This window comes from Chionomys nivalis, chromosome 2 (assembly GCF_950005125.1).
Source record: "Chionomys nivalis chromosome 2, mChiNiv1.1, whole genome shotgun sequence".
NCBI classification, from domain to species: Eukaryota; Metazoa; Chordata; class Mammalia; order Rodentia; family Cricetidae; genus Chionomys; species Chionomys nivalis.
The window spans coordinates 68222389-68236057 of NC_080087.1; the positions used below are offsets into that span (position 1 = coordinate 68222389).

The 13669-nt window shown below is 48.3% G+C and overlaps 1 protein-coding gene across 1 annotated transcript in view; it reads right to left on the reverse strand.

Moving 5' to 3' along the window:
- Window positions 1–300: 300 nt before the first annotated feature.
- Window positions 301–13669, reverse strand: part of Nlrp12 (NLR family pyrin domain containing 12) — a 28417-nt gene continuing 15048 nt past the window's right edge. The window contains exons 6-10 of the mRNA XM_057760236.1: window positions 7942–8112; window positions 7019–7186; window positions 4594–4764; window positions 2135–2305; window positions 301–475 (exon numbers count right to left, since the gene is read on the reverse strand). Of these exons, the coding sequence (XP_057616219.1) occupies window positions 301–475; window positions 2135–2305; window positions 4594–4764; window positions 7019–7186; window positions 7942–8112 (856 nt within the window). The remainder of the gene's footprint in view (window positions 476–2134; window positions 2306–4593; window positions 4765–7018; window positions 7187–7941; window positions 8113–13669) is intronic.

Genomic DNA, 13669 nt, shown 5'->3' on the forward strand with positions numbered 1-13669 from the left:
TGGGATTAAAGGCGTGTGCCACCACCGCCCGGCTATTTAACTTTATTTTATGTGCATTGGTGTGAAGGTGTCAGATCCCTGGAATTGGAGTTACAACTAGTTGTAAGATGCCATGTGGGTGCTGGGAATTGAACCCAGGTTATCTGGAAGAGCAGCTGGTACTCTTAACCACTGAGCCATCTTTCCAGCCCCCTATTTATCCACTTGTTAACACATCTCAATTATTCAGTATTCCTACTCCCAAATCTGAGCCCAGCATTCTCAAATCCCCCATTCTCCCCAAGCAATCAGGATCATCTCTCACCACAAGACTCGAAGTTTGCACCCTGGATGCCTTAGCCTCTTGCACAGCAACCGAACACCTGTGTCCCCCAGAGCATTGTTGGTCAAATAAAGCTCCATCAGGGTCTGGCTGGTCCCCAGGATGGAAGAGAGGTCCTCACAGGCTTTTGATGTGAGGCCACAGCTGTCCAGCCTGCAGAAGACAAGTCGAAGGTGGGTAAGGTGAGCTTTTCAGGGAATTGGGGTGCTGATTTTGAGGTGATCAGGTTTAAAGGAAACAGGCATGAGCCCATCCAGTGGTTGCTGGACACACTCTTGGTGAGCGGTGTAGCCCTTAGCAAGTAGTCTCCCTACCATGCTCACACAGGTAACCCTCATTAAATTAGCTTCACTTTGGTGGGCAGAGGCAGTTGGATCTTTGACTTCAAGGCTACCCTCTTCTACAAAGCTAAGTTTCAAGACAGTCATGGCTACACAGAATAACCAAGGGGTGGTGGTGGGGAGGACTTGGAGACAAAAAATTAATACAAGTTATACCAATGTGAGTTATTATAGACTGGATCCTTGGTCAATGATTTCCTTTAATTTAATTTAATTTAATTGTTCCTCAGTTTTAGCCTAGAGCCAAATTTGGATATACGAGTAAAGGTAGGGATAGCTCCAGCCCTCAACAGATTTCTGTCCCCAGAGAACACATGGCGGCGGCGGTGGCACTCAGAAGGCAGAGGCAGGCAGATCTCTATGAGTTCAAGGCCAGCCTGGTCTACAAGAGCTAGTTCCAGGACAGGCTCCAAAGCTAAACAGAGAAACCCTGTCTGGGTCCAGGGGTGGAGTGGGGGGAGTGGAGAAAGTCGTGATTTGGAAGACTAGTCATGGTGGCTCACACCTGTAATCCCAGCAGAGGGAGGCAGATCTCTGAGTTTCAGCGCAGCCTGGTCTACAGTGTGGGTTCCAGAACAGCCAGGGGTAAGCAGAGAAACCGACTCAGGGGGGGAAAGGAAATGTAGTCTGGGACTGAGTGGGCAGAAGAGCCCCGCAGGGATCCCGCTGTGAAGCAGGGTCAGCCTGAGAGTGGGGCCCGTATAGTAAAAAGTCACAGAAGCCACACATCCCAACAGCAGGAGCTGGAAAAGATGGCTCAGTGGGTTAAGACTCTCTCCTAGAGGACCCAAGTGTGGTTTCCAGTACCAAGTTTGTTGGTTCACAACAACCTGTAACTGATAATGAAGGGGAGTATGGGGATCTCATGCCATCTTCTGGCCTCTGTGGACACCCGCAGACCCAGATGCAGACATAGATGAAAAGAAAATGCCCAGATCAGTCTATGCCTGAAGTCTGGTCTTTTTAGCTACACAATTAATAAATGCTCCCCCACACCAGAAGTTTGTCACCTGTTTTTGTGTGTGTGGTGGGAGGTTGCTTTTTGGAGGATGGGAGATCTATTCTGTCTCTGGTTTCTCTCTCTCTGTCTCTGTCTCTCTCTTTTTCGAGACAGGGTTTCTCTGTAACTTTGGAGCCTGTCCTGGAACTCAGTCTGTAGACCAGGCTGCCTCCCAAGTGCTGGGATTAAAGGCATGAGCCACCCTGCCCCCCCCACCCCCGTCATGTTTCTTAATATGTTTCCTGTTTTTACAATAAAAACATAAAAACAGCCATCATTTTTTTTTCTGTTTTGTTTTTTGAAGTAGCATCTCTTACAGCTCAAGCTGGCCTGATACTAGTTATGAAGCTGAAATTAGCCTTAACATTTCTGCTTAACCAGGTGGTGGTGGCGCATGCCTTTAATCCCAGCACCCCTCCATTAACATCCCCACCCTATTCCTGTCCCCTTCCTCCCAAGGAAAACACTCACCATAGCTTCTGGAGTCTGCAGGCCGGATGCCGCAGTCCTTCTCCCAACAGCTGCAGGCCCCTGTCTCCCAAGTCATTGAAGCTCAGGTCCAGCTCTCGGAGGCAAGTGTTGACCTGGAGCACACGGGCAATCCCTGCACATGCATCTGAGCCCAGTCGGCAAATGCCCAACCTAGAGGAAGAGATGCCCAAACTGAGTTTGCCCTATAAATTTTATAATGTCACCAGGACTGGGCTTAAGTGTCAAATGTATATGCTAGGTGTAGGGGTGTGGCTTTGCCCACCTGAGAGGCAAAAGGGGAGAAAGCAGAGAGGAAGACAGGATAGAAAACAAAGGCAGCTCACAAATGGCTATAACTCTAGGCTCAAGCAATTTAAAGCTGTCTTCTGGTCTCTGCATGCACTTGGTCACAAGCACACATGCAGGCAAAAAGTCAAATATGTAGAATTTTTTAATCTAAAAAGAAGAAAGGCAAGTGGTTGATAGAGAGTACATGCCTAAGATACACAAAGCCCTGGGCTCCATCCCTAGTGTTGTGTGAATGGGGTGTGGTGTTGTCTATGGTCACCATATTTGGGAGGTAGAAGCAGGGACAGGGAGATCAGGAGTTCAAGGTTGTCCTAAGCTACATAGGACAGTCGGTTGGTTAGCCTGGGCTGCATACACTCACAAAAGTACATATGCAAAAATAAAATTTTAAATTAATATTTGTAAAAATGTTTTAAAGATTATTTTCCTTTGTGTGTGTTGGTTTTTTTTGAGACAGTATTCTCTGTGTAGCCTTGTTTCCTCAGTGCTGAGATTAAAGGTCTCAGCCACCATGCCCAGCCAGGTTTTACCTTTTTTTAAACAATTTATTTTTATTTTACGTGGGTTTTGTGTTTTATCCTGAAACGGGAGTTACAGGCAGTTATGAGCTGCCATGTGGGTGCTGGAAATTGAACCCAGGTCCTCTGGAAGAGGAGGCAGTGCTCTTAACCACCGAGCCATCTCTCTAGCGTTGAGCTTTACATTTTTTTAAAGTTAGTAGTGTGTGTGCACAAGCATGCGTCTGCACATACGCTGCTTTGCCACAATGTCAGAAGACAAGCTGTGAGAGCTGGTTCTCTTCTTCTACCATGTAGGTCTCAGGATTTGAACTTAGATCATCAGGCTTGCCAGCAAAACACCTTTTCCCACTGAGTCGTATAGCCCTGGATGCTCTGGAACACTCTGTGTAGACCAGGGTGATTTACTTATTTATTTATTTATTTTTATTATTTATTTATTTATTTTTGGATTTTCGAGACAGGGTTTCTCCGTAGCTTTTTGGTTCCTGTCCTAGAACTAGCTCTTGTAGACCAGGCTGGCCTCGAACTCTCAGAGATCCACCTGCCTCTGCCTCTGCCTCCCGAGTTTAAAGGCGTGTGCCACCACCACCCGGCTCCAGGGTGATTTATTTATTTATTAGAGACAGGGTCTCACTGTCTATCCTGAAACTCATTATATAGATCAAGTTGGCCTGGAACTCAAAGACCTCCACCTGCCTCTGCCTCCCGAGCGCTGGGATTAAAGGCGTGCGCCACCACCGCCCGGCTCTTTTTTTTTTTTTTAATATTTATTTATTATGTATACAATATTCTGTCTGTGTGTATGTCTGCAGGCCAGAAGAGGGCACCAGACCCTACTACAGATGGTTGTGAGCCACCATGTGGTTGCCGGGAATTGAACTCAGGACCTTTGGAAGAGCAGGCAATGCTCTTAGCCACTGAGCCAACTCTCCAGCCCCTCCTTTTTTTTTTTTTTTAAAGTTTTATTTATTATGTACAGTGTTCTGCCTGCATGCAAACCTACACCCCAGAAGAGGGCACCAGATCTCATTATAGATGGTTGTGAGCCACCATGTGGTTGCTGGGAATTGAACTCAGAACCTCTGAAAGAACAGTTAGTGTTCTTAACCTCTGGGCCATCTCTTCAGCCCCCCATCGTAGGCATTTTCTTGATGGTTAATTGATGTAGGTGCCCACTGTGGGTATAGTATAGGCCTGGGCTGCAGACTAACAGCCAGCAGAGTCAGTCAAAGAGAACAAGCCAGTAAGCAGCTTTCTCCCGTGGTTTTTCCTGCTTCAAGGTTCTGCCTAGGCTTTTCTCAGTGACAAACTATAACCCTTGTCTTCCCAAGTTGCCTCTGGTCATGCTCTTTATCCCAGTTACAGAAAGCCAACCAGAACAGAGGCTCACTTCCGTCAGTAAGTATCCGTTCTGAGACTGGACGGATGAGCCAGTCTGCCCTGGAAATGAAATGGACAGCAGATCAGAGGGGCGATTTCAGGGGATGTCAGAGACTTGTGTAAAGGCCCCCTGTCAGGAAATCCTGAAAGCAAAATTCTGTAGCTTGAGCTGGTGAGGAATTGGGAGGCACCATGACCTCCGTGGCAGAGAAGACAGGGCAAGGATGCTAAACTGGCAATCCCACTCACCGGAGGGTCTGGAGTCTACAGTGTGGGTGCCCAAGGCCCTCACACAGCAAAAGCACCCCAGGATCCCCAAGGTCATTCAGACCCAGGTCTAGCTCCGTCAGGCTCTGGTTCGTGCTGAGGCTGGAGGCCAGATCTTCACAGGCAGCCTGGCCCAGGTGGCAGATCTTCAGCCTGTGAAAAAAGCCAGTCAGTGAGTATGATGGGCATTTCCTGGGGACTCTGGTCTATCACGCACTGCCCCCATCTTCAGAGTTCCATGTTCTCATCAGTTATGTGGCACACATCTGTGACACCCACCAGCCCTTGGTAGACAGGCAAGAGGATGCTCCTGCTCCATCAGAGACTATACTGGGTATATGGGAAGGCTGAGGCTCAAAAAGCAAGGGGCTATGGGTGGAGCTCAGTAGTAGGGCACTTTCCTAGTACGTGCAAGGTCCAGGGTTTGATTCCCAGCATCATCAAACAAACAAACAAACAAGCAAACAAACAAAAAAAACAAACAAAAAAACAAACTGTTTAAGGCCTATCAATGGTGACACATACCTTTAATCCCAATCTTTAATCCTAGCACTCAGGAGTTATAGGCAGGTGGATCTCTGTGAGTTCAAGGCCAGCCTAGTCTACAGGTGCAAATACATGCACTGGATTACATAAATATATACATGATTTTCAAATTGCACTTAAAAATTATTTTGTGTAGTTCCAGGACAGGCACCAAAGCTACAGAGAAACCCTGTCTCGAAAAACCAAAAAAAAAAAAAAAAAAAAATTGTGTGAACCAGGCATGGTGGCACACACCTTTAATCTCAGCACTCAGGAGGCAGAGGCAGGCAGATCTCTGTGAGTTCGAGACTAGCCTGGTCTACACATCAAATTCCACGTTAGTCAGAGATGCACAATGAGACTCTGTCTCAAAAAATATTTTGTGGGCATGCCTGTGTACATGCACAGCAACAAGTGCTCTGCCCCAATGAGCCGTCCCTCCAGCCCCTGTGGGCATCTTCTCCATAGTGAACTGATGCAGGAGCCCACTGTGGGCAGCGTTCCAAGACAGTGTGCAAGAGTCAGCCTCTGCTTTCACGGTGTGGGCCCCAGGCACGAAACTTAGATTGATGGGCTTGGTGACAGGTATCTTCACTGCTGAACCATTTCACGAGCCCCTACCGATATTTTTTAGTAAGACTTCTTTTTTTTTTTTTTGGGGGGGGGGGGGTTTCGAGACAGGGTTTCTCTGTGGCTTTGGAGCCTGTCCTGGAACTAGCTCTTGTAGACTAGGCTGGTCTCGAACTCACAGAGATCCACCTGCCTCTGCCTCCCAAGTGCTGGGATTAAAGGCGTGCGCCACCACCGCCCGGCTAGTAAGACTTCTTTTTATTGGTTAAAACAAGCAAGACTGGCATGTGTCTCATGCCTTTGATCCTAGTACTTTGGGGGGGAGGTGTGGAGATCATTTTCTTCCTTATTCGGTAATGGTTGAACTTCCTCAGGAAGTGGAACTTTGGTCATAAGCCTTGATGGTCAGTGCCTTTACCTGTGGAGCCGTCTTTCTGGCCCCTGCTATCGAATCTCTCTCTCTCTCTCTCTCGCTCTCTCTCTCTCTTTTACTTTTTTAGATTATTATCTTATGGGGTTGGCGAGATGGCTCAATAGTTAAGAGCACTGGCAGTTCTTGCAGAGGACCTGGGTTCAATTCCCAGCACCTACATGGCAGCTCACAAGTGTCTGCAACTCCAGTTCCAAGGAACCTAGCACCCTCTCACAGACATACATGCAGGCAAAACAACCAAAGCTCATGAAATAAAAATACATAACATCTGGGCTGGAGAGATGGCTCGGTGGTTAAGAGCACCGCCTGCTCGTCTAAAGGTCCTGAGTTCAATTCCCAGCAACCACATGGTGGCTCACAACCATCTGTAGTGGGGTCTGGTGCCTCTGGCTTGTAGGCATGCGTGTAGACAGAAGACTGTATACACAATAAATAAATCTTAAAAAAAAATACATAACATCATTTATAATTATAATTTGAAGATTAGATTATCTTATTTTATGTATATATTAGTGTGTGTGTGTCTGGTGTCTGTGGTAACCAAAAGAGAGTATTGGATCCCCTAGGACTTTACAGACAGTTGTGACCACCATGTGGGTGCTGGTTAAACTGAACCAAGTTCCTATCATAAAAGCAACAAGTGCTCTTAACCACCAAGCCGTCTCTCTAGCTCCCTTTTATTTCAGGTTTGAGTAAGATTCCAAGAGCATGAGGTGGTGTCGCATGCATTTAATCCCAGCACTTGGGAGGCAGAGACAGGTGGATCTCCAAGTTCGAGGTCAGCCTGCTCTACAGAGCAAGTTCCAGGACATCCAAAGCCACACAGAGAAACCCTGTCTCGAAAACCTTACTCTGCCAGTCAGCCTCTGAAGAACTCACCACAAGGTGCGCAGCCTGCAGGCTGGGTGCCTCAGCCCGTGACACAACTTCAGTCCCAAATCCTGCAAGGGGTTTCCTGTCAGGTCTAGCTCCACCAGATGTGAGTTGCTGCTGAGAACACTGGCGATCTCTCCACCGGCTGCAGCCTCCAGTAGACACTTTCTCAGCCTGGGAGACAGTGAAGAGGATGACATATCCTGACCTACATATATGTCCTGTTTAGTCACCTAACATGAACCTATGCAATTTTCTCTCTTTCCTATGTGGTTGGGTTTTGTGTGTTTGTTTTGTTTATTGAGACAGGGTCTTAGGAGTCCAGGCTAGTGTGGAACTCACAGAGGTCCACCTGGCTCTGCCACCCAATCGCTGGAATTAAAGGTGTGCCTTACCACACCTGACTTCCAAGGGTGTGATCATGCACCCCTTTAATCTCAGTACTGGGGTTGGGAGAGGCACACAGATCTCTGTGAGTTCGGGGCTAGTATGATCTCCATAGCAAGTTCTAGGTTAGCTACACAGTGAGACCTTGCCTCAAAAGATCAAAACCCAAGATAAACAAAAACAAATAAAATCTATCCACTTTTTTTTTTTAAATCAAACTTTTTGGGATAGTAGGAAAGGGGGGGCGGGTTTGATCTGTGCAAGTGATACACAGCAGAAATATTGTACAGGAGGATAGGTGTGGTGATACATTATCAGCATATAAACAAATAAAAGGATGAGTTCAAGGGCAGCCTATTCTACAGAGCAAGACTGGGGTCAGCCTGGCAGACATGAGACCCTGTCTTAATAAACTGAGAGAGAGAGAGCAGGGGGTGGGGGAAGATAAAGACACTGAACTCCAGTAATATGTACAGTTAATATGCTTATGCATATAAAGAGGAGGAGGGAGAGAAGAAGGGGAGGAGGGGAAGAACACTCACTGAATCATCTGCAGCCTACACCTGGGGTGCCGCAGGCCCTTGCAGAGCAGTTGCAGGCCTGGGACCCCGATGCTGTTGCCACTGAGGTCCAGCCTGATTAAATTCCTGTTGGCAATGAGAGCTGCTGCAAGATCCTGGCAGGCTGATCCAGAGACCCGACACCGTTTCAGCCTAAGGTGAGAAGGAAGATGGAACCAAGTCATTTATTTGGTAGCTCTTCTGGAATTCTGGCTTTATTTATTTATTTATTTATTTATTTGCGACAGAGTTCTTTATGTAGCCTTGACTGTCCTGGAAAACTGACTTTGTAGAGCGGGCTGACCTTGAATTCACAGAGATCTTTGCCTGCCTCTGCCTCTCAAGTACTGGGATTAAAGCCATGTGCCACCATACTTGGGTTATTTCTCCCCTTTTTATCTGATATAAAATAAAGGGTGAGTTCCTAGTTTATTGACAGAGTCCTTGAGTTGCAGGTTTCTGGTCTAAGGGCAAACAGAGAGAGAGAGAGAGAGAGAGAGAGAGAGAGAAAAGGAGGGAGGGAGGGAGAGGGAGAGAGAGAGAGAGAGAGAGAGAGAGAGAGAGAGGGGACTGGAGAGATGGTTCAGAGGTTACGAACTCTGGCTGCTCTTCCGAACGTCCTGAGTTCAATTCCCAGCAACCACATGATGGCTCACAAACATCTATAATGTCCTCTTCTGCAATGCATGTATGCATGCATTCCTAATTATGTAAGGAAGTAGGGAGATGATAGCTGTTAAGGCTTGGTATGGGGATTTTTATTCCAGGACAGCCGAGGCTACAGTGAGACTCTGTCTTGGAAAACAAAAAATGAGCTGGGCAGTGGTGAGACGCAGAAGCAGGGAGGTCTCTGTGAATTCGAGGCCAGCCTGGTCTTTAAGAGCTAGTTCCCGGGGCTGGAGAGATGGCTCAGAGGTTAAGAGCATTGTCTGCTCTTCCAAAGGTCCTGAGTTCAATTCCCAGCAACCACATGGTGGCTCACAACCATCTGTAATGGGGTCTGGTGCCCTCTTCTGGCCTGCAGGCATACAGACAGAATATTGTATACATAATAAATAAATATTTAAAAAAAAAAAAAGCTAGTTCCAGGATACAGAGAAACCCTGTCTCAAAAAATCAAAAACAAACAAACAAATAAAAAACAAATACAAAAGCAAAAAAAATGAACAAACAAAAAATCATAAAAATGTTATGGGGGCTAGATAGATGGTACCATGAGTAAAGTGAAGGCCTGTGTTCTATCCCCAGCACCCAAGGAAAAATCTGGTTGTGGCTCAGTGGTAGACCCCTTTCTGAGAATTCTCCCAGTGAAGGGTTGAGGGTGCAGCTCAGTGTAGACCCCTGCCTAGCACAGAGGAGGCAGAGGCAAATGGATTCCAGGAGTAAGCTCCAGGTTCAATTTAAGAGCTTGCTTCAAAATATAAGGTTGTCAGACTGTAGAGAAGGATCAGTGGTTACAGGCATATATTGCTTTTGCAGAGGACACAAATTCAATTTCCAGTACCTATGTCAAGCAGCTCACAACTGCCTGTAACTCTAGTTCCAGTTCTCCAATAGAACTCTAGTTCCTATACTATAGAACTCTAGTTCTGTAAGACTTTAAGACAATCCTGAAGCCATTTCTGACTATTCTGAATCCTCTCAGCCTCTGTGCCATAGTGCTTCCCCTCCTCCCCTGGGAACCAAGGACCTAACAGCTACACTCGCATGTACTCAGTTCCTGAACAATTACCCAAATACGTATGTTTTGATTCAGTCCCCTGGGAAACGGGGTCAAAATGACCTCTTACCTCACCGGATCTGGCAACAGCTCTCCAGTCAATTATTGGTAATAGCCCTTTCAAATAAGCCAATCATAATAGTCAAAGAACAACCCCCCTTGCTTCTGTGGCCCCATAAAAGTAGACTGTACCAGCTATTCGAGGTCCCTCAGCTTCCTGAATGCTGAGGGACCCTGTCATGACAGAATTAATAAAATCCTCATGCTTTTGCATGGGCTGTGGTGTGTGAGGTGGTCTCTGGGGGCGACTCCTCCTCGGTGTTTGGACGCTAGAGTCCAACATTTGGTTCCCTGATCGGGAATCGAGTCGCTCCCAGACACACTCTAGACCCAATTGGAGGTATAAAGAAACGAGCTCATTTTTATGTCTGTCTGTTTGTGTATTGTGTTTCTGTTTCTGTGTAATTGTAAATCAGTAATCTGAGAATTGTACTTGCGCAGGGTCTGTATTGAAACGGGGCCAAGGGAGGAGGCAGACGTGTCCTGAGATCCCTTGCCCTAGCCCTGAAAGACGTTTCATGGGCGTTTATGGGAGGGAGGGGCGACCAGGTCGCCCTAATCTCCAGGGGAGACGTGATCCTCCATCTGTATTTTTGGATCTGCTACCGCGCGGCTTCTGCTATGTCTGTCTTTTTGTTCTTGTGTATTTTCAGTTCTACATCAGAGTGGTGGTGAGAGCACCAGCTTCTGGTTTTGAGTTTATGTCTGTTTCTTTGTATTTTTGTTTTTGTATGTTGGTTTGTCTTTGTTAAAATCCACCTGCAGGAATTCAGAACCTGGCACCGGCCCCTGGCCATCATCAGTTCCCCTGATTCCGAAAGCAGCCCCACCGCTGGAGGAGGAGGAGGTTGCTGCCCATCCGCGAGCCTTTTGTCTTCTCTCTTTCCTGTACAGGAGTGAAAGAAACCCAGAATCCAGGCACCTCTGGTTCTTCCTGATATCCAGCCGAGCATGGCAGACTTCTCCCTCCTCCTCCCCGGGAGGAAGCACTTCGTTCCTGAGGAGCCCCGCTGGTAGGGCCCTAGCCCTGAAAACTCAGTACTCAGCGTCTACGCTGGGACAGGGGAAGGATGAGAGTGACTTCCCAAGCATTTCCCCTTCGCTCAGTAGCAGACCAATTACAATACTGCCTTTTTCTGCCTCTAATCTTTACTTGTAACCCTTCCTTTTCTCGGGACCCTCAGGCCCTGACCGAGCTTATAGAATCTGTCTGGTTACCCATCAGCCCACTTGGGTGATTGCCAGCAGCTCTTACAGGTGCTCCTAACCACAGAGGAAAAGCAGTGAGTTCTCTTTGAAGCTCAAAAGAATGTCCCAGGAGCTGACAGCAGGCCAACCCAATCACCTGACAAGATAGAGGATTGGCCTTCAATACTCCAGCTGGTAGGGAGCAGCTCCGTCTTTATTGCCAGAGTCCAATTGGTGGGTCTAAAAAAAGGGGGGGGGGGTTCAAACCACCCCACTAATTTGCTAATTTGGCTAAGGCAAGAGCAATAGTACAAAGGTCTGATAGTAATCCTACAGGATTTTTAGAAAGACTATTGGAGGGGTACAAGATGTACACCCATTTTGATCCCACAGCAGCAGAATGCCAAGCCAATGTAGTGATGTCTTTTATAGGCCAGTCAGCATCAGACAGCAAGTTGCAGAGAATGGAGGGACTGCAGAGATGCTCCCTCCAGGACTTAGTAAAGGAAAAAAATTAGACAGATAGGGAGGCAACAGAAGACGACAGCTGCAGAGACTGCACACCTCAGACAGAGCAGCCCCTGAGTGGCGGAATGTGAACTTCAGTGAGGAGGAACGGCCCTACAGGACTTTGGGCTCGAGACACTTCCCAAAGCAGCTGCTGAGCAGAAGCGGGTCGGAGAACGGCGCCAAGCACATCCGGCTACTGAAGCAGCGCTCTGCCCACCTGAGAGGGAGTCACAGTGACAGTACTGAAATCCCCCCTTGCTTACGCTGTGCACCCAGGTGTCCGATTCTGGGGTGTACAGGGGGAAAACGGGAAGAGTTTCCCCTCGGTATGTTTAAAACATTTGACCATGAACACAAGGACTGATTATTCCTGAGTGTCCCACACTTTTATTAGAAAAAGACCTGTTGGAGACTTTGACTTCCCCTACTGTTCTTCAGGGCTGTAAAGAATACCAGGCTGCTCTCTGCCTTTACCATGTCCACCTTGCTGAGGAAGGCTTTGCAGCCACTGCCAGCTGAATCCTCCTTCCTGCTGCCTTGGTCACAGCCCAAGCCTGGGAACTCTGCTTACAGTCACCTGCCCTGGCAGGTAGTGACTGACTGAAGCGAGGAGGGCCCTGGAGATGCCGGAGCCCAATTCCAAACAGCTTTCCTGAGCTGCTTGCAAGTTTCACAGAGAACTGCCCCCAGCTCCCAGACCTCAGCTGTGGGAAGCTTGGGGTACAGCAATGCCCAAGCAGAGCCGGTTTTGGTGGCACATGCTGGTAAGAAGGCAGGGCAGCAATGGTGAATGAGCTGGGCAGCCTACTTAAAGGGACATCGGCCGGATGGCAGAAAAGCTTCTTCTTACCAGGACTAAGAAGATCAAAGAAGAAATCTTCTCGAGGTTTGGCCTGCTCAAGGTAATCGAGGTTGATGGTAAAACTGCCTTGTTGCTCAGAAAAGTCAGGGCATAGGTAAGACTGGGGAAAATTACATTGTACATACAGACCCCAGAGTTCAGGACAGGTAAAAAGGATAAATAAAACCAGATTAGCCTTTGGAATCTGGCACTAGAGATTGGGTACAACTCCTTCCCCTAGCCCTGTTCTGTGTGCAAAACACCCCGTCTCAGCTTGGACCTCCCCCCCTTGGTTTCCTAAGGCCCCTCATGACCCATTTGCTCACAAACCCGATCTGCAGGCGCGGTTGAAGGCTCTCCAGATCTCCGAGCCCAGGCATAGAGACCCCTGGCCACCCTGACACCTGGAAATCTCGCAGTCATTCCAGAATTGACGCCTGGGGTATATCCGGAGGGACATGAGGAAAGCTGCAGCACCCCACAGCCAGAACAGCAGCTGCCCGCTCAGACCTGCAATCCACGCCTCCTCAAGCCCTTGCTTTGATACCCCTGCCCTCACCCCTGATTTCTGTCAACTGGTGGCAGGGCTAGCCTCCTGGGATATCCGAGATACATATCCCCCACAGCTGTCCCTGGAGGCTGGCAGAAGATTTTCCCCTGGAGGAGATATTTGGGCATGGGGGTCCAGAACATAGATGCCACTTAAAAGAGCTAGATTTTTATACTTCCCCAAAACAATGCTCCATGTGGAGCACAGGGACCTGTGACAACTCCCCCATTTGTCTCCCAGGGGCGAGCAGCGGGACTGTCTCCATGGGTGTCGGGAAGGACTTGGGGCATGAAATGGTATTTAGCTGACCAGAGCCTGCTGCTGCCGGCCGGACTAGATCCTCCCTAAAGGAGCCCTAGCTATCCCTGCTACTGCCCGCTGGACTAAGCTACTCTCCCTGCTTCTTTGCTGGCACCTCCCAACACCAGCCCGGGCACCCGGAAATCTCACACCTGTTCCAGGTTGGCGATTCTGTGTACGTTTGGAGACACCGGTCCCAGAACCTTGAACCTCGCTGAAAGGGACCCTACACCTACTGCCCTCATGGATCCATGTATCTCACGTCAAGCGTGCACCTCCACAGGATGACCCAGGACTTTTCTTTTCTTTTTTTTTTTTTTTGGTTTTTCGAGACAGGGTTTCTCTGTGGCTTTGGAGCCTGTCCTGGAACTTGCTCTGTAGACCAGGCTGGTCTCAAACTCACAGAGATCCGCCTGCCTCTGCCTCCCGAGTGCTGGGATTAAAGGCGTGCGCCACCATCGCCCGGTGACCCAGGACTTTTCAAATGAAAGTTTCAGCGTACCCAAAATCCTCTCAAGGAGGCCTGATTCTGCCAGGCTGG